At 35.8% G+C, this 20,692-nt stretch overlaps 3 protein-coding genes across 4 annotated transcripts; 2 read left to right on the top strand and 1 right to left on the bottom strand.

Moving 5' to 3' along the window:
* The first annotated feature begins 9,216 nt into the window (after positions 1–9,216).
* On the top strand, positions 9,217–13,901 carry LOC113701686 (wall-associated receptor kinase-like 14). The gene is made up of 3 exons (XM_027222447.2): positions 9,217–10,623; positions 11,874–11,948; positions 12,479–13,901. The coding sequence occupies exons 1-3, from the start codon at positions 9,816–9,818 to the stop codon at positions 13,768–13,770; spliced, it is 2,175 nt and encodes a 724-aa protein (XP_027078248.2). The 5' UTR covers positions 9,217–9,815; the 3' UTR covers positions 13,771–13,901.
* A 162-nt stretch (positions 13,902–14,063) lies between these two features.
* LOC140010385 (uncharacterized) lies at positions 14,064–14,754 on the bottom strand. The gene has a single exon (XM_072057192.1). It carries the CDS (start codon positions 14,687–14,689, stop codon positions 14,192–14,194), a length of 498 nt encoding a protein of 165 aa, XP_071913293.1. The 5' UTR covers positions 14,690–14,754; the 3' UTR covers positions 14,064–14,191.
* A 1,149-nt stretch (positions 14,755–15,903) lies between these two features.
* Positions 15,904–19,383, top strand: LOC140010384 (uncharacterized). Of its 2 annotated transcripts, none has more exons than XM_072057190.1 (6): positions 15,904–16,382; positions 16,460–16,728; positions 17,858–18,079; positions 18,190–18,280; positions 18,445–18,718; positions 18,807–19,383. In XM_072057190.1, the coding sequence occupies exons 1-6, from the start codon at positions 16,117–16,119 to the stop codon at positions 19,143–19,145; spliced, it is 1,461 nt and encodes a 486-aa protein (XP_071913291.1). In that variant the 5' UTR covers positions 15,904–16,116; the 3' UTR covers positions 19,146–19,383. The 2 variants fall into 2 exon arrangements, with proteins under 2 accessions (XP_071913291.1, XP_071913292.1); XM_072057191.1 differs by having other exon boundaries at positions 15,907–16,382; positions 17,876–18,079.
* The last annotated feature ends 1,309 nt before the right edge of the window (positions 19,384–20,692 follow it).

Here is a 20,692-nt window from a genome sequence, read left to right as displayed (position 1 = left end):
CCTTTTCGATTTCTCAACGTATGCTACAAATTGATGTCTTTTCTTTTTCAAATTCTTTTGTTTCTGCACAAAAAAAATGCTATTTTTGTTTGAGAGAAGAAGAAGAAAAAATACAAATACTCATTCTCTATTAGTATTTTTATTTTGTTTGCTCCTCTCTTAGATAGATAGTGCTTCTGTCATTTCAATGTTTCTGTTAGATGGATTCGGATGCTGCTGTTACTGATAGGGGGTGATGGTAATATGGTCAAATCTTAGGGTCGATATTGTAATTTAGACATACCTCAAGGGAGTAAATGTAATTAACCCAATCTTAAATTACTCTATCAAATATCAAGAGCCAGCTTTGATTGTTTTTTTTTAAATTTTTATTTAAAAAATACTACAGTAATTCGATATTCTTGAGATAAAGTGGTGATTAAAAAATTTATTCACAGAAAATGTAAAAAAAAAAAAAAATTTTGAGAAAAAATCACAATCCAAATAAGATCAAAGTCTCTTATTTCTGCATCAATTCTCAAAAACGATGGTGACTGCTCATGGATGGGCTGGTATTCTATCCGTTTTTTAAGTAACTTGAGCAATGGGCAATATGACCGCCTCTGCCCACTTGCAACGGTCATGTGTCAACAGCCCAACAACTAGGAGGGGTAAATGTCCGGAACAAACGAACACTGTAATGTAATATATACTACGACACTTGGCAAAACTGAAGGAGTTACTCCCATGGTAAATAAAAAAATAAAAAAATGCTGCTGCCTTTTCCACTACTGAGAGAGTTACTCCCATTGTAAATATAACTCTGACAATCCAAGAATGATTGCAAGTATTTCTACATTCTCGCTATGTATCTTAGCGTAAGAATTCGATGTACATCTTTTTTAAAAGAAAATAAAAAAAGTGCGATCCTTTTCCATTTTCATAGTTAATAATTACGTACGTGAACTAATCTCAACCGTTGGAAAAAATAAACGAGTATGAACAATCACGAATAGTTCTTGATATCTTTTTGATAAACAAATTTTGCGGTTACAAGAGGCAAGTGTCCAAGTCACCTCTACCCCTCGAAGCAAATGCTGCAACCAATTCTTGTACGGTTCACGTACTCTCTCTTGCGGGAAATTTCTGACGTTGACTCTACAATGACCGCATTTTAGATCCCAAAGGACGTTGAGATATAAATATTTTCACTAGCATTTCAACCTTCTAGCTCTAGGAAGATGTAAATTTGGGATTGGAGGAGACATGGACTTGATAGAATGACTTTCGAAAAATGGTCCCCTTCCTTTTTTTTTTTTTAAGTATAAATGACAGATATTCGTATCTTTTTTTAACGGTTTATGATTAATTCTGTTCAAGTTGGATTAAGTCTTTTGTAAGGAAACTCTTGCAAAAAAAAGTTCCTCTAACATTGTCCTTTTCATTCTTACAAGTTTCAAACCCAAAGCCTCACAGTTAAAGAATGCATGATTGCTTTCAATATATTTCACTGTTTTATCAAAAAAAAAAAAAAAAAAGTTAATAGATGCAAGCCCCTTTCTATATTTCATTAATCATTGTTTAATTGGGTCATGAGAGATAAAAAGAAAAAATTAAGCAGACAAGGTTTAAGATAGAGAGTCTAACTGCAGTGGCAGTGCATTTCTTGTAGGTTGATTTTTGTGCACTCATTTTGGAGATGGGGGAAATATTTTTATTCGTCACACACAGAGGATGGATGCAATAGATTTTCTGTGCCACACCTTGTCTCACACCTTATCTCACTTCTTCTAATCTTGCCAAGTGTCCCTTGATAAACCAAACTCTCAAACAATCCAACCCGAACCATATTAATTTGATTAATCGATCAACCGGCCAAATAAACTTAGTCTCTATAACCAAAACCGATTAAAATAAAAACTGTCTCACAAAATCACAATTTATCAAGGGAAAAAAGCCTTAAAACTCCGTTTAACATCTATCTTCTCATCATCATCTTCACCGTTGAAACAGACTCAGTTGACCTTCTGTTGCGCAATTTTGAATAAACCCACCAAGAAGATCTGGTATTCGAAGAATTTTCCCGCACAAACACTCCCGCACTAGAATTTGGAAGCAAGGGGGATTCCATATCCGAAGAACCAGCCGATGGAGGTATACACTAGTCTATGGGATGCAGAAGACTAGGCCACAAGAGGCGGCCTTGTCAAGATTGACTAGTCACAGTCTCCCTTTACTGCTTCCTTGAGAAATTTCAAGGCCGATGCTTGTGTATGGAGCTCTGGGAAATCTTCTTGTGGATCAAACTCCACAAAGCCATGGTTCTCTCAGGAACTTGATGCCACCAGTCAAACCAAACTAAGATGGGTGTAGCAGAATTACGTGATATACAATTACTATACAGATGCCAAACGTTTTCCTCAGGGCTTCCCTCCAAAATGCACCGCCAACAACTCCACAGCCTAAAGAATTGTGACTGTTACTTCTCCCATAGTTTTAAAGAATTGTGTACCCATTACCCAGTACAAATTTACATTAAAACTAAATATATTTCTACAAGAAGATATGGTAGGCTCCGTTTGGATTAGCTGTTTTTTGGGTTGTTTTTCAAAAACACCACTGTAGCATTTCGAATCTGAAAAACAAGTCCGTTTGGATTAGTTGTTTTTGGGGTTGTTTTTCAAAAACTATATGAAAAACTTTTACTGTAAATTTTTTTGGATTATTTTTAGAGGTATTTTTGAAACATATTTTTGAGTATTTTTAGAATATTATAATTTTTATATTTTTATATAAATATACATTTATGCATTTATAATACATTTATATTTACAAATGTATAAATGTATATTATTATAAATTATAAATTATAAATGAATATTATATAAATGTATAAATGTATAAATTATAATTTTTATATAAATATACATTTATGCATTTATAATACATTTATAAATAAATATATTTATATAAAAATATATAAATGTATTATATTCTTATAATACATAATATAAGTATATTTATAAATGTATAAGTGTATATTATTATAAATGTATAAATTATAAATGAATATTATAAATATATTATAAATTATAAGTGTATATTATTATAAATGTATAAATTAATATATTATAAATATATATTATTATTATGTAGAAATGTATTTATATAATTAATATAAATGTATATGTGCATTAATATTATGTATAAATGTAAAATTAATATTATGTATATTAATATAAATGTATAAATGTATTATATTATATATAATACATAATATAAATGTATATTTAAATGTATAAGTGTATGTTATTAAAAATGTATAAATTATAAATGAATATTATATAAATGTATAAATTAATATATTATAAATATGTTTTAATATTATGTTGAAATGTATTAATATAATTAATATAAATGTATACATGTATTAATATAATTAATATAAATGTATGCATGTATTAATATTATGTATAAATGTAAAATTAATATTATGTATATTAATATAAATGTATAAATGTATTATATTATATATAATACATAATATAAATGTACATTTAAATGTATAAGTGTATGTTATTAAAAATGTATAAATTATAAATGAATATTATATAAATGTATAAATTAATATATTATAAATATGTTTTAATATTATGTTGAAATGTATTAATATAATTAATATAAATGTATACATGTATTAATATTATGTATAAATGTAAAATTAATATTATGTATATTAATATAAATGTATAAATGTATTATATTATATATAATACATAATATAAATGTACATTTAAATGTATAAGTGTATGTTATTAAAAATGTATAAATTATAAATGAATATTATATAAATGTATAAATTAATATATTATAAATATGTTTTAATATTATGTTGAAATGTATTAATATAATTAATATATATGTATACATGTATTAATATTATGTATAAATATAAAATTAATATATGTATATTAATATAAATGTATAAATGTATTATATTATATATAATATATAATATAAATGTCTATTATAAATATACATAAATATAAATATATTATGTATAAATGTACATTTATATAAATGTATAATATATTATATATTATATTATATATAATTTATATAACATATAATATTTATGTAAATATATTATAAATATATAAAAATATATTTTAAATAAAATAAAATATTTATGATATGTATATGTAAATATATAATATTAGAAATGTATAATATATATAATATACATTAATATTAATATAATTTATATATAATATACATAATTGAAATATACATATTAATATATATTATAAAACAAAATTGCATAAATATATTTATAAATTTATATATAAATAAACGTATTTATATAAATCTATAATATTTATTTCAATTGATATAATATATATAACATTATACATAATTGAAATAAATATATTTATATTAATATAATATATATAATATACATAATTGAATATACATATTAAAATACATAATTGAAATATACATATTAAAATATATAATTAAAATATATTAAAATATAATTGAAATATACATATAAAATACATAATTAAAATATACAAATTGAAATATACTTATTAAAATATACAAATTAAATATGCATAATTGAAATATATTTGGAGTTGTTTTTGATATATTGTTTGGATTGGTGTTTTTGAAGTTGTTTTTGAAATACACATTTACTGTAACATTTGGAATGTGAAAAACAGTTTTTCAAAAACAGGCTCAAAAACACCAATCCAAACGTACCCATGGTATTCGAAGAAACCCACCAAGGAAAAAGGAAAATAAAACTTGAGTTCCTCTAAAAAATCTTGATTTTTTCTGCTAGATTTTAGTCTGCAAAATTTGTGTGTGTGAATGGGGAAGAAAGATAGTCTACTGCAAGAGTGTTTGTGGGCGTAAGAAAGATAGTCTAACCCGAATCATCAATTTGTCTGTTTCAAGTTTGAACAATTTGTGCGCAACGGATCATCAATTTGTGTGATAAATTGTGAAGATGATGACGAGAGAACAGATGTTAAACTGAGTTTTAGGGCCTTTTTCCCTTGATAAATTGTGATTTTGTGAGATAGTTTTTATTTTAATCGGTTTTGGTTATATAGATTAAATTTCTCTACCTGGTTAATCGATTAATCAATTTAATATGGTTCGGGTTGGGTTGTTTGAGAGTTTGGTTTATCAAGAGACACTTGACAAGATTAGAAGAAGTGGGATAGAGTATGACACAGAAGATCTGTTGCGGAGGACGGACCAATGCCAGCTATGATCGTTCAATTTTGTTGGATAGCACATTTCTCTAAATTACACCCTCTCCCTCAAAAAAAAAAATACATAAATATAAATTTAGAAAATAATAATAATAATTAGAGTCCTCTCTTTAGGAAACTATATAGACTGGCATGCTACAAAATGTCAATTGGAAATGTGTATCCATTACGATTGCAAATACTTCTGGCAGCTCACCAATAATTTATTGTTGTGTTCGACGTTTGACTAGTCCAAGCTTCATGAGTTGCACATAGCAAAACAAGCTCGATAATTCATAAACTCCTAAAATGTCGTTGAAGCAGCTGAAATGTTGGATTCCATCCTTTGCGTCTTTAGCCTTTAGATCACGTGTCGTCAATGTTTACCGCTCATCATTTTGGATTGTTTAATTGCAAAAAAAAAAAAAAAAAAAGTGTGTATTCTTCCAGGATTAATGAAATACAGCAGGAATCTGGAGTTAGGCTTCATGCAATGCTTACATATGCTTGGCTAATGATCAAGATAGATTGAAGCGTCATATATTGGTTGACTTTTGTGCTTTTGGCACACATGTTAAACAGGTACGCAAATTTGCCGCAACTTTATGGTTGTCGCGAATCAGCTGCACCTTACATTTTGGGAGTTAGGACACCAGATTTGGCGTCAGATCTGATTTTGCTTTTTGACAGTTTAATAGCGCCATCCGCTCGTATATATAAAAAAAAAAAAAAAAAAAAAATCTCTGAGTTTATGAATATACATTTTTAGCTCGCGTATATCAAATAGTTATTGTTATAATAGTACATTTTTTACAAAAATTTCAAAAAGTTGCAACCCAAACACAAAAAGTATTTCACATTTTCTTGAGAGGCTCTCTTCGGAAGTTGCCTTGCCTTTGTTTCTTATTCTGCCTTGGTCGTTTCTCTAGTATTTTTCTTTGCTAAAATTCAACATCATTTGAACACATTTGGAATTGGGTCCAAACAAAGCAAGAATTTAGAATTGGTTTGAATTGTTATTTTTAAGAATTTTTTTTTAAAAATTATACTATTACGATTTGATATATGTAAAATAAAAAAAAATTACTTAAAAAATTTTGTACTGAAAATCCCAATCCAAACAAACCTAAAAAAGTTATCAGACAGAAAAGTTGAAGTTTGAAGTATTTTTTTTTAAAAAAATGATAACAGTTGTATAATTTAATCTATTCCACGCTAGGAGAGGGAGGAGCTACTTCGAGAAGTCGCTAGAATGCATGTAAAAAAGTGATATGAAAGCTGCAAGCTCTTTGATAAAGGTGGAGGTAGATACTAGATAGTTAAACATGGCCCTCTTAACGCGTTGGAATGGGAGAAAGAAAAGGCGAGGACTTTGAAGTTTGAAGGGGGTGGAGGACACTTCCCACTGGACACGCCAAGATTCTCTATCACCCACTCTTTCTCCGGTGGATGCGATGGTCAGTCAATCCCATTTCTTTTTTTTGAATCTGTAAATAAGTATACTACTACTACAAAAGATAAAAAAGTAAACAAATACGGTACCCCAAATTATACTGTAGGATTTCTCAATCTTATACATGGAACTCTTTTCAAATTTGAATCACCTCGCTCTGTTGCTTTGAATAAGCTGCAAACCTCTAAGGCCCTTTTACAAACTTTCAGCAATTCAGTCTGCGTATGCAATTTAAAGTTAGCTAAAGCAAACAAGAACAGAGACGACACGCATCTAATTTTGTTGCACCTGACCTGGCTTTGTCATCTCTAATTTGCTACTTGATTGCTTTTTTACTTCATCCATATGCACCATTTTTTTTGGGTCTAACCACCCGATATCCCTTTCGGACTAATCCGGATTCGGCCTGGGGAGCGCCCGCAGAGTTTGACTCTTACTCGAGGGTGAAGGCCTGATCCTGGAGTTATCGCAGGAGCGCAGCGAGGATCGAACCTTGGTCGTCCTGCTCGCATTACCAGCCGCTTACCACTGGCCCAACTCCTCGGGCACCCTTTTGCCATTTCTATATCTACAACTTAATTTATAGCACCAACCATTCACTACATCTTATAGCTAATCAATGTACCTCTTCCGGCCTATAAAATCAAACTCGATCACGACAGACACCTGAGAGTCCGCAAGGAGTCGGATAAATTTATATATATATCTTCTAACTACTGCTATATCTTCCGCCAAATCCTTGTCAATTTATAAGTATTGGATTTGTTGCATCTCTGTCATCGAACCATTCTAATGTCATCTCACTTCTCAACCTGGTCATCATTTTATCTTTAGACTTTAAGCACCAGTTGCTGTCCCCAGTATATTTGGGATCCCTCCCAAATGATCCGGTGTTTTCTGTTTCTTTTTTTTTTTTTTTTTAATCTTTCCATCCCTCCTACCATTCTTTCACCCCCAAGTATCATCAGCTACATGATTCGAACCCTGAATCAAACAATGGTAGCAGAGTTTTCTTTTAATCGTCGTTGAATTAACCCTAGGGATTCAAGAATTCCTTTGCTATGTGTTCTTAAAACTTCATCTGGTACTTGTAGAATATATATTTCCTCTTATGAGATTATTACCGTTTGGTAGTAAATCAATTCTAATTACTGTTGCTCTATATAATCTCTAGTTTTTGTATCTCTTAGTTAAACCTTTCAAGTTTGGACTTTTGTTCTCTTCAACTAGAAAAAAAAAAAATTAAATATCATTGATAGCTTTATTGCTTCGAAGAAAAATACAGCATTAGAATTATGTCACAACTATTTTCCTTCATCTAAATATAAATCGGAATCGTATTTGCTAATATATGTATTATTAACCTAATTGTACAACATCTTAAATGTAATTCTTTATGGCTTGTTGTGCAATTTTGAGAAGGACTCGACAGCCGCACCGGAAAAGATTTTATTTAGCTTAAGTAACAAAAATTGAAAGTTGTTAGCAGCACACTATCATGTATCTCATACACTAATATTTAGTTCTCATATTTTAATTTTCATCAAATGGAAGCGCTGATCAACTTCTTTGTAATTTTGAAATTTGGCTATTAACATATTTGGTTTTCGTTGCATATTTGATACTATATATTACTATAATGATATTAAGAGAGTTTGGTTGACTTAAGCGTGTGCATGTACCTGATATACGGAGGGGGGATCCATGTATGTTTGTGTGCGTGCGTGGCATTTTTTTTTTTTTTTTCAAATGATTGATGTTCCAGATTGCTAGAAGTAAAAGTGGGAGCAAATTTAAAATAAAATAACAAACTAGTTATTATTATTATTTTTAAATTCAATAGAAAACAACAGAACTTGTAGGGGTAATAGATGGCTTTTCTGCTAACTTTTTCGTAGTCTCGTATCGTTTTTTTGGGGTTGGATAATTAAGTCCTCAAGTTTACCTCAAAAGTTACCAACTTTTGGGGTTAAATTTGAGATTAGATTTAATTAATTAATTTCAAAAGTCTGAAAAAAAAAAATTAGATGCGGTACTGGCGCACAAACTCCTCAGCAAAGACCCAAGAAAAGTAAAAAAAAAAAAAAAACACTTTGTAATTTGTCCACTGGATTCCGAATTATATTATTGGTTTTTTTTTCTTTTTTGTCAAAATAATACACCCGTCGTAGACACGGAATATTGTGTGGACCCATATATGCCCAAATAAGTGGGCCCTCTTCTCCGCCTACCCCACATTCATAGAAGCCTCTGTGGGCCCAAGGACACGATGACGGGTTGCTGTCCAACTCTTAAGACGTTGAATTTGTCCTGGTCAAACATTTCTTCATTGCCCACTTTTTAGTCTTTAATTAATCCATTTTATTACTTCAATAACCCGTCAATCAGACAAAATATCCATGAACCTACGCACACATAAAAAGAAGTAAAAAAAAAAGGCAGAAGAAGAAGAAGCAGGCCTTTCGTCCGTCAAGCAGTGGCCTACCCCGTAGCCCGTAGTAGTACCACCTTTTTCTCTCTGCGAATCCCAAGTGTGGAAAATCTTCTGCTCCGGGGAATTTCACTTTCATTTTCCTTTCCCTTCTTTTCTCTCTGTCTCTGTCTCGGTCTCTCTCTGGCTTCCGTGTGTTGTCTGGTCTGTGTCTGCCTTAATTAATAATCTGATCCATCCATCCCAATTCCCAACTCAAGTCTTCAAAACACCCCCAAACGCCTCCTTAACTCTGCAGACCGTTGGGAGCTGCGAGAGCTCAGATCACAAGTCACAGCCGCGATTGATAGCACTATTGGATTAGTTCTCAAAATCTAGAAAGCAAACCGTCCAGAAATGCAACAGCAATAACTCTTTCTTCCTTCCTTCCTTCCTGTGAACTAACTAGGTGGTGTTGTTCATGGATGAAACACAGCATTTATTAAGATAGTATAACTTCTCACCCAACATCAACTGCTCACCATTAAATGGTGTATCATGCTTCTCTCAAGTCAACCTCAGTACTTGCTGTTCAATTTCCTTTCCCTTCTCCTCCATCCCTCACCCTACCCCTGACTTCTGATGATTGCTCCGCTCTTTCACCAATTTTCACCTTCTTTTCCGGATCCTTTCTCTGAGCACCCAGAACATGATTATTGTTTTCGTCTTTACCCGCTTAATTATATTATTGTTTCTACCACTTCTTTTAATCTCAATCTCGAGTACTAGAATATCTGCTTCTCCTTTCTCGCCCTCCTCGCTATCACCTTCATCAGCACCAGGAGCATGCCATCGCTGCTGTGGGAACAAGTCCGAGGTGCAGTATCCTTTCGGATTCTCCCCGGGCTGCCACATTCAGTTGAATTGTTCAGGGCGCAGCGGGGAGATCACAATTGGGCAATTTCAAGTCCAAAACGTGACGGGGAACAGCTTGTTGATCCATCTTCCGCCAAATTGTAGTCGGAAGATTAGTGACCTGAATCAACTCGACGGGCCTAACTTCGCGATGACGCGGCGAAATGGGCTTCTGTTCGATAGATGTAGGGTGCCGGTGAATGGATGTGCCGTCCCAATGACTCTGCTGAACTCCACGTTGGATGTCAAGGAGAGCTGTAGCGGCGGTCATGATAACAATACCAGTTGTTATTCGGGTGCAAGCAAAAATAGTTCTAAATTTTTCGACTATGATCATCTCAAGCAGATCAATTGTACGGTCGTGTATTCGTCCATAGCGGTTGACACAAATGACGACGACAATAGGTCGAGCGTGAGCACGGCTTTGTTGCTGAATTTCCAGACTTTGGAGTTAGGGTGGTGGCTCGATGGCCCCTGCAACTGTCACGAGTCTGCGTCCTGTACTAACGTATCGACTCGCAGTGGTCGCCAGGGGTACCGATGCCGGTGTAAGGAAGGGTTTGTCGGAGATGGCTTCGCGGGCGGCGGTGGTTGTAAAAGAGGTGCGTTGCTCGCCGCCCTTTTTTTTTTTTTTTTCTTTTTCTTACGCCTTTTGATTTTGCATTTTAGTTTCCTTGGTGTTTGTGATTTGTAGATTTTACCTCCTTAGTAAGTAGTAAGTAGTAGACTAGTTAGTAGTAGTGGTATTCATTTTCCTTAATGGTAAATACTAGTGGCAGGCAGGCAGGCATTTTGTCGTGTTGCAAAAATCCACTACATCCAATTATAATCACCCTTAGGTTCTAATTAAACTTTATCCAATTGTTTTTGGGTTTTGACTCCGGGCGATAGAGGCGCTATGTGAAAGGTCTTTTTGTATTTATTTGACCAACGAGGAGGAGCCATCATCATATTTTTCATATTTTGTGGGCTGATTAGGAGTCAGTCTACGCAGGATAAGGCTGCTCATTCTTGACGGAAGGAGTTCAAAAAATAGATAAAGAAGAGGAAAACCCAGAAGAATTCCTTGTCCGTCGGCATAGATTTATTACTTTTGACCTTCAAGCAAGCTCTCGGACAAATTGTGCTTAATTAAACAAACGACGTTCTGGATTTATTACTTTGTTGGTTGATTTATTTAACAACTAAAACTAAAATGAAAACGAAGGGGTGGGGGGGCCTTCAGAAGAATCTTCCACGCTATGGCGTACGGCTATTGGCCAGTCAGGATCATGTGTCATCATCCCCAATAATGAAGGGTGTGGAAATTTTATTGGTTTGACTTTAAGCATCGTTGATGGTTACGGATTGCTACGTGGCATGTGCAATGGCTTACGAGGTCCTGAAGGAAGCCAGTAGTAGACTAGTATTTCCGTAAGTATTTGGGGTGTTGTCTGCAGCTGCATGCTAGCTATTCACGCAACGTGTAATCTTTGGGGCCAAAGGCTGAACCACTATGGTTGATTAATTAAGATCTCCCCGTTAGGTTAAGATTTCCGTCTATATTAGTTTCTCCATTTATTTATATTTAGATTTATATAATATCGTAAAATTGTGTGATTCTTCTATCATTTGTTTTCTTTTGATCCCTAGATCAACAAACATGCTTTGAAAATATTTGAATATTTAATTTACACGAAACATTTGAACAGTGAGCCAAAATTTTGAAATGAATTAATCGCAGGGCTTCTCTTGCTAAGCAAGACTACCGTACCTTTAGAAAAACAGCCCTTCAGTTAACTGTTGTGTTCCCTTTCATTTTTTCATGCTCGTTAATTCCCTTATCTTTGATCATCATTTACAATCTCCACAGCTTCTACCTGCAATGCTTCAAGATACATGCCAGGTCGATGCGGTGGGACTACAAAAGTTGGCATTCTTGTTGGAGGTAAATTTTTATTGGCTCTGTGATTCGGAAAACTCTTCAAATGGCGATAGAAATGTTTGCTCCCATTGCCAGATACATTAAATGCTTTGATATCTCATTTATTGGTGATAGCGGTCTTGTTTGATACTTGCATGGAACTTCTTTCGGCAAGGTATCACATCTGCTAAGGAAACTGCATGCATTAATCTACACCTCTTGTAAACTTATCATGTAGAATTGCAATCTCGAGATTCAAATGGAACTATTAAAGAAATTCCAGGGTTATGCGCTTAATTCTCCTGCTCTTACTCTGCCAGATCCAGGCTGCATTTTGTTGCAACTGCCTAAGCTGGTGTGATACATATTGCATTAATGAATCTTCACCACTCCACCACACTCAAAAAAGCGGCTTTTATAACTGCAAATGGTAGTTTCCAAGGCTGTGAACTAATGTAATAGGGTTCTAACTAAAGTTGCCAGAGGTAATTACTGTTAGCGGAAAGCTGCTAATTACTTCTAAAATTTGAGAGTGGGCCGCCCTTTTTTTGTAGGGATAATTGCTGGAGCTTCTCTCATGGTTGTTTTATCTCTTTTCTACTACTGCATCCGGAAGCGATCAAAATTGTTGAAGAGCCGAATGAGTGCAAAGCGTCTTCTGGGCGAAGCTGCTGGCAGCTCTGGCATTTCTTTTTATCCCTATAAAGATATTGAGAAGGCCACATTGGCCTTTTCTGATAAACAGAGGCTGGGAACAGGGGCCTATGGTACAGTTTACGCAGGAAAGCTCCATAACGATGAGTGGGTTGCTATTAAAAAAATAAAGCATCGCGACCATGAAAGCATCGAACAAGTCATGAACGAGATCAAGCTTCTGTCTGCTGTGAGCCATCCTAATCTGGTACGCCTCTTAGGTTGCTGTATAGAGGACGGTGAACAAATCCTTGTTTACGAATTCATGCCGAATGGGACTTTGTCTCAGCATCTACAAAGAGAAAAAAATTCAGTGCTTCCATGGACAATTCGCCTTAACATTGCCACCGAAACTGCTCGCGCAATTGCTCATCTTCACTCGGCAATTAATCCGCCGATATACCATAGAGACATTAAATCTAGTAACATACTCTTAGACCATAACTACAAGTCAAAGGTGGCAGACTTTGGCCTTTCGAGATTTGGCATGATGGATGATTCCCATGTATCCACTGCTCCACAGGGAACCCCAGGCTACCTCGATCCTCAGTATCATCAGAACTTCCATCTTTCAGATAAAAGTGATGTATACAGCTTTGGGGTCGTTCTGGTTGAGATTATCACAGCATTGAAAGTGGTGGATTTCTCGCGAGCTCACAGTGAGATCAACTTGGCTGCGCTTGCTATTGAGAGGATAGGGAAAGGTTGTCTGGATGAGATAATTGATCCATTTCTTGAGCCTCACAGGGATGCTTGGACTCTCTCATCTATTCACAAAGTAGCAGAGCTGGCTTTTAGATGCCTTGCTTTTCATCGAGACATGAGACCGTCCATGATGGAAGTGGCAGATGAACTTGAACAAATCAGGCTTAGTGGCTGGGCACCGCTAGACGAGAATGTCTGCATGGCATCATCAGCGGCATCCTCTTGTTCGTCTCCATTTAATGGAAGTGAGAAATCTTTTAACAGTAGAACAACAAAGAAGACGACGGGGGCAGGAAGTAGGAGAACAAACGTTTCACGAGGAGGAGGTGATTCGCTATCTACAACGGAAGAGACAAAGGACAGTTCCCCTGTCTCAGTCCAGGATCCCTGGTTAAGTGAGCAGAGCTCACCATCAACGAACAGCTTGTTGAGCAACATTGTTCACTAATGAAATTACTGTATCGTCTGCACATAACTCCCCATTAAAGCCGTCTTGTGGATAAAATTTATTATTAGGCAATGAATAGTGATTAAAGCCTTCTTGCAGCCATTATTCTGATGAAGTTGGTTTACTTATCATATCAGTCTCACTTCTTCCCGTGAACATTATTGGACCACATTGTCTCAGCCGTCCACATTTTATTTTCTAGTAGAACAAGTTGCAGCGAAAATAGTCAGATGACTGCTATTCGAGTTTTATCCAACAAACTTTGCTGCAAAAAACTTAAAAAAAAAAGGAGATAGAGTAAAGTTCACAGATTGCATGTAGAATTCAATGTCAAAGCTACAAATGAGACGGAGGATTATACATACACGATACAACCGATTACAAATTACATTCTGCGCTGCAGAAAAACGAACAAATGGGCTCAAGATTTCTGAGCTTCAGGCCCTAAAATCCCGTTCACAACTGACGTGGCAACCAGAACACCAACAAATTCAGCTCCCGCCACCACGCCCGCCTGGGCAAATCCTCCGAAACTCACCGCCCCTTCGATCTGTTTCTCCGCTGACACTATGTCTTTCTCCGCCGTCTTTAGGCCTTTTTCCGCCGCTTCAATTCCCTTTCCCGCCACTTCAATCCCCTTGTCAGCTGCCTCAAACCCTTCCCTAACTATCTCCTCAGCTGCTTCCTCCGCTTTCTTCAGCTTCTTCCTCAACCCGAACAACCCTATGTCCTGCGCTCTAGACGGCATCTCCCCAGCCTTCAGTGCTGTGGTCGCGGTCATCAGCAACAGCAACTCCCTCCTTCCCGGAATGCCAACCGGCGCAACCCTATTGACGCGATAATTGTGCGAAACAGAGTGGTCGTGGCGCACACAGTGGAGGGTGAGTGTGCGTGCTACTATTGAGCTTGTGGACGCCATTGCTTTTCCTCTCACTAACCGGCGAGCACTGAAGCTAATCCTCCACCAGTTTAAAACTGGTATCATCCAGATGAAAGGACCAAAAGAACCCCACCCGTCTCAAAGAGGCTTGTGGAGAAATCTTTCGGGCTTTTAGTCATTTTAAAATACAAATTTGGTCACAAAATTGTTGGTTGAGAAAATGGTTGGTTTATTTCGTCCTCCAAATTTTTTTTTTTTCTTTCCCACTTAATTAGCCCTTGCACTTGTTTCCAAATTCCAATAGGAATTCTTCATGGTACGATTTTCAAATGAAATAGTACGCGTTTTCTAATTAAGTAACACATTTTTATAACTAATAATAAAGTGGTACAATTCTATACATTTTTTTTTTTGGAATGAAGTGATACATATTTGTAAAAAAATCATGAGACTGATAAAGTAAATTAGTTTCATTGAGTTCAATTCTGAATTAGGCTATAAGTGACAAAAGGGTTTGCCGTACTTATAATTCTAACATAGTGGTATAAATTCTCTCTTTTATTTAAGGTTTTTTTTTAAATGGACACTCGTTAATACTTCTAAATAATACATATTTTACTATATGAATGCATATACTAACAATAAACGAGTGTGTTTGGACGGTAGATTATTTGAGATAATTTTAAAAAAATTTTAACATTTTTTTAATGTAATATTTTTGAGATAAAAATATGATTGAAAAATTGTTGATGATGCAAGAACATAAAAATGGACAAAAAAATCACAGTCCAAATTGTGTCTCGTATTTAGAAACATTAGTACCTAAACTACATTTTAATAGGATACTCATTAAAACTCTTCATTTACAAAAAAGATTTTTTTGAAAGATGCTCAAGGGACATTTGTTGAGAGTTCTAAATTGCACATAACTTATCGTATCAATACATGTACTAACAATTATTATTCTATATTGCATTTATAAGCTCTTCCTAATTAATTTTATATTTCCAAAATATTAACACCTAAATTACATCATTGGTGCATTGTTAGACAAGAGTCACAAGACCCTTTTTAAAGAAAAAAAAATCAAGTTGGTTGTTGGCATAATTTCCTTGTACAGAGGAATTTGATTTCCTTAAATTTTTTCTCGATTAAGGGACTGTAGTTTTCTAACAAGTAACGAGCAGCTTTATTTTTCTTTTCACTTCTTTTTTTTCAAAGAAGTACAAGTATTTACATTTTTCAGTAAAGGTGGTACTACGAATTCTCACAATTTTGGCTGCCTAAGTATGAGAGATTAGCAACAGCAAAACCAATTAATCCTAGACGGCGTCGTCTGGTATATTACCCGCAATATTTGGTCTCCCGAAATGATCATTTTCGTTTTTGCGCCAGAAATCGAAGGTTTTCTCTTTTTAAAGTTGAGAAATAGAAAGAGGATTTAGAAAAGTAGGGTTTTGAAATTCATGGCGGAGGAAGCCCCGAATTCCGACATCGAAGGTCCAAACGTCGTCCAGAATCAGAATTCCGCTGAAGCAACCATCGAATCGGAGTTACAAGGAGGCACAGAGTCTACATGCAACAATGCCGAGAGCTCGACCATCTCGTCCGGCTGCGAACGGGAGAAGTCTCTTGAGTACGCCGAAGAGTTGATGGAGCTCGGTTCAAAGGCCGCAAAAGAACAGGACTACGCCGAGGCCACTGATTACTACAGTCGTGCTTTAGAAATAAGGTTGTATATGTGAAACCCCAATTTCTTTACCGAGAATTTCATCTTTCTTGAGTTAATTTTGGAAATGTTTTTTCTAGGGTCGCGCATTTTGGTGAATTGGCACCGGAATGTGTGAATGCTTATTATAAGTATGGATGTGCGTTGCTTTATAAAGCACAAGAAGAGGCGGATCCTCTTGGCGCTGTGCCGAAGAAAGAAAGCGAAGTGAAGGCAGATTCCGACAAGGATGGATCTGTTGAGAGTGGAGCAACTGGTGAACCCTCTGCAACTCCTGCTGCGAGCAACGCGGGAGAAGCTGCTACTTCAAGCACTCATCTGGAAAAAGAGAATGAACTGGAGACTGACGGTGTGTCATCCCGTGCATTATATTGTTCTATGATATTTCGTTTATTTTCAAGTGATTTATTGATGAGAGATGCACATTAAGAAAATATAAGTAATCAATGATTTACTAGTCCATTCCCATCCGTTACAGTTACAGTGTTTAAAATGAGTTTAGAGTGTTGTCTTGCTCGTACTTTGTGAATCATTTTGACCTGCTTTAGACTAATCTATATTTACATAATATATCGGGCAGTCTTTTTGAGTCATTGATTGTTGTGTTGACTTGAAGCATCTTTGCTGTAGCCCATTTATCCTTTTTGAGTAGCATTAGTTGGGATTACCTTGCTCCTGTCCGTAAATCAGAGCATGAAACTTCTTCTATATTCTGTCACTCTATTTGTATTAATTTTCTAACACAAACTTTGCAGACTCCAGAGAAATGGTTCCATACCTCATCTGATCCTGGGGCTGCTGAAAACAAGGAAAATTCTATGTTTGCCATTAAAATTTTGCAATTTGGGTCCTTTTTTGGTGTTTTATACAATTCTATTACTCTGCATGGTTTCGTCTGAATCATTACACGCTGCACAGCATGAACACTTTCAGAAAGAACATAAATATGCGCTGGTGCACTTTTCAGTAAGTTGGCATATTTTTTAGGCTATCTTGCTAGGGTTAATAGTTGGGCCTTTTCATGTCACCAATTGACTTTTTATTTGGTATGCTTCAACTTATCCTTGCTTTTCTGTTGCCATATTGTGCAAGATTGTGAAAAGTTTGTGTACTAGGAAAACAACCATGTAAAAAAGGTTTAGAAACGGTTGTATCATAAGGAAATTTATTCTTACTGTTAAACAACACTCAAAAGATATATTTGAGGTCTTACTAGTCGTTCAGTTTGAAATTTATCTAGGTTGTAATAGATAATGCAAAATAGTTCTTATATGTTATGGCTGGTTCAGACACTTTCTCAACACTTACAGTGAGAGCTGTGGTTGCACTGAAATTGTAAGACTTGAGCAGGAGTCTCAACGGTCTGTATGTTGGTGGTAATAAATACAAACAAATTGAGCTCTTTATGTTTTCAAAGAATGGTTGAATATTGTCAATGATTATCACCTTTTTGGCGAAGCATATGATCTTTTACGCAGGCTTTTCCCCTTCTCCAGAAACAACTGAAGGGAAAGATGTGGAAGAAGATGAAGAGGAAACTGACAGTGAAGACGTAGCTGAAGCTGATGAGGATGAATCTGACATGGATTTGGCATGGAAAATGTTGGATGTTGCCAGGGCAATTGTTGAAAAGCACTCTGAGGACACAATGGAGAAGGTAGACATATTGTCAGCATTGGCAGAAGTTGCTTTGGAAAGAGGTCTGTTTTCTGTACTAGTGAAGAGTACCTTTTGATAACTATACAGGACTCTGCAGCTTCTCTATTTTAGTTTATAAGTTACTATGATTAGCTTCATTTTATTTGTGTAGAGGATGTTGAAACTTCGCTTAGTGATTACCTGAAGGCCCTCTCGATCTTGGAACGCCTTGTTGAACCAGACAGTCGACATATAGCTGAACTGTATCCTCGTTCACTTTCACTTTTTTTTAAAAAAAAAAAAAATCTGGGATCATGCATACAAGTAATCAACTTATTACTCCTGATTTGAGCTAAATAACAAATGTGTTTCGGCTTCACCTGTCATTCATATCTGACATGTCATTTTGCTTAACTGGATAATTTAGAAACTTTAGGTTATGTCTGTGTTTGGAAATTGGTTCTAAACCTGAGGAAGCAATTCCCTATTGCAAAAAGGCTATCTCCATTTGCATCTCTAGGTTGGAGCGGCTTACTAAAGAGGCAAAGGAGTTGGCAGACTCAACCTCAAAAGCAGCTGATTCAGAATCAGACCGAACTCTTCAACACTGTTCTAGTACATCCAATTCGGTCATATCTGCCACTGCTAAAGAATCAGAGATTGAAACACTCTCTGGTCTCTCTGATGAACTAGAAAAGAAAGTGAGTTTGACTTAGATCTGCCTATGGTGATTGTTAAAGCAATTGTTTCTACTCAGCTTAATTATTGTGATTTTTCTTTGACATGCAGCTTGAAGATCTACACCAGCTTGTTTTGAACAAAAAATCTTTGCTTTCAGATCTCATGTATATGATGGCTGCAAAGGACATTGAAAAAACTGCAGCTACTGCTGCTGCTTCTGTACAAATGAGCTCTTCTCAGATGGGAACTGCTAATAGCACTGGGGGTGTCGATTCTTCAACTGTTTCCACAGCTCACACTAATGGTTCTGCTGGAGTAACACATCTTGGAGTGGTGGGAAGAGGAGTCAAGCGAGTCCTAATGGACCCAAGCACCTCCAACTCCAATCCTGTGAAAAAACCTTCTGTAGAGCCTTCACAAAATAACGCTGATGGCAATGCTTCTTGAAGGTCCTTACATTTGAATCTTGGTATTGGAACAATATTCTGTGTAGAGATTTAAAATTGGTGGTAACATATGTCGTTAGTTCTCTATGTTGTTATGTGGTCCTTGATGCAAGAATGTATTTTTGGCCTTGTCTGAGAATAGCTGTGAGACAATGAAAAACTGACTGCTTTACTCCTGCAGCTTGTAGATCATCCTTGCGGCCCATGATTGCATGTTTGCACTACATTATCATTTTCAATGTTTTGTGATGATTACTACGGGTATTTGAGTAAATGTAGTTTAATTATAATCAGCTATCTGCAATTACCAGCGATTTTAAAGCAAGTGTTCAGGCAATGTGTATGGCCCATGGTGATGATTGACTCTTGTTGATGGCATCATAGTCGCATGTAATACTCGTTAGGTCTCTACGTGATTGTGTGTTTATCTTGTACTAAGCTTAGCTACTTGTTTTGGTGCTGTTTGCTAAGTTCATCTGTTTGTGTCGATGAACAAATATTTCATGGCAACAAGCATAGAAGTTGAAGCCAGCGGGCCCGAACGCATAAATCCATAAGCTTTTTGAATATTGGCTTGGTACGGTGGATATATCGCCAATCACAAATTTTCATGTGATGCCTCAGAACATGAGTAGCAGGTAGCAACAGAGTTGTCCTTTGTGAATGTTTGCGATATTCTCTTTAGATATGATTGGGCACAATGGGTCCATAAATGTTTTGTAACGGTTGGCCTGTCCGATGATGTATAGAGCTGTTTTTGTCCACGCATTTCGGTTGCCCAAATAAGTTTTGATTAGATGCAATTTTTCTGCCGAAATTTACAATTGCAAAGTAGAAGAGAGCCGTGGGACACTTGAAAAAATCAATTCTCCGAAGCATTTTTGGAAAGATGCCAAACGCTGAATACAATGTGGCATCCTCACTGTTGCAGCTGAAAAAAGGGCAGGGCTGGGCGGAGGCTCCAGCTAATGAGTATTTGGGGAATTCCTATGTAAAGCGATACCTTCAACACCAAGGTGTCTCGGAGGCGTTCAAGGAGAGAGGCCAAATATTATACACCACAGTCGATAGGTGTGATTATCTATATAAGCCCCCATCCTAAGAATAAGGGATGAAAAAGCAACCTTGCATCCAAAAATAAAGCAACCTTGCATTGAAGGGGGTATAAAATATAAATCACTTGCCAAAACATGTGTTACAGAGTGAGTTGCAAGGAATGCGGGAACTTCTCCTGGGGTGGCTGTGGCAGACATTTGACGACTCTCTACTCCAGCATTGAAAAGGGGAAGCATTGTATGTGTCGACCTTGGCCAGGTGTAGCCATTCCATCCGACTCCAAACCGGAGAAGGTACCACCTTCAACAGCCGCACCCACAGGTATATAAAAATCGTCGGAGCAAGCTCCTCTCCATTACCATTGTTCTCCAATTTCCCTCAATGCATCTTTGGATCAAAGACACATGTGCCAAGTATCATCCAATTGCCGACATTAGCTCTTTAAACTATATTTACTTAACCATGGTAGAAGAGAAAGTTTGACGTCATTGA

This window comes from Coffea arabica, chromosome 7c, assembly GCF_036785885.1.
Source record: "Coffea arabica cultivar ET-39 chromosome 7c, Coffea Arabica ET-39 HiFi, whole genome shotgun sequence".
In the NCBI taxonomy this organism is placed as follows: domain Eukaryota; kingdom Viridiplantae; phylum Streptophyta; class Magnoliopsida; order Gentianales; family Rubiaceae; genus Coffea; species Coffea arabica.
Note: the sequence above shows the minus strand (reverse complement) of the source record. Positions and strands in the feature narration are given on the sequence as shown.

What these genes read in the sequence shown, in the direction of transcription:
- LOC140010384 (XM_072057190.1), top strand. Translation starts at nt 16,117, where the DNA reads ATGGCGGAGGAAGCCCCGAATTCCGACATCGAAGGTCCAAACGTCGTC. An exon ending in AGAAGTTGCTTTGGAAAGAG is followed by an intron (nt 18,080 to 18,189) that starts GTCTGTTTTCTG and finishes TTATTTGTGTAG; the next exon opens with AGGATGTTGAAACTTCGCTT. An exon ending in AGTCGACATATAGCTGAACT is followed by an intron (nt 18,281 to 18,444) that starts GTATCCTCGTTC and finishes TGGATAATTTAG; the next exon opens with AAACTTTAGGTTATGTCTGT.
- LOC140010385 (XM_072057192.1), bottom strand. Translation starts at nt 14,689, where the DNA reads ATGGCGTCCACAAGCTCAATAGTAGCACGCACACTCACCCTCCACTGT.
- LOC113701686 (XM_027222447.2), top strand. Translation starts at nt 9,816, where the DNA reads ATGATTATTGTTTTCGTCTTTACCCGCTTAATTATATTATTGTTTCTA. An exon ending in CGGCGGTGGTTGTAAAAGAG is followed by an intron (nt 10,624 to 11,873) that starts GTGCGTTGCTCG and finishes CAATCTCCACAG; the next exon opens with CTTCTACCTGCAATGCTTCA. An exon ending in AGTTGGCATTCTTGTTGGAG is followed by an intron (nt 11,949 to 12,478) that starts GTAAATTTTTAT and finishes CTTTTTTTGTAG; the next exon opens with GGATAATTGCTGGAGCTTCT.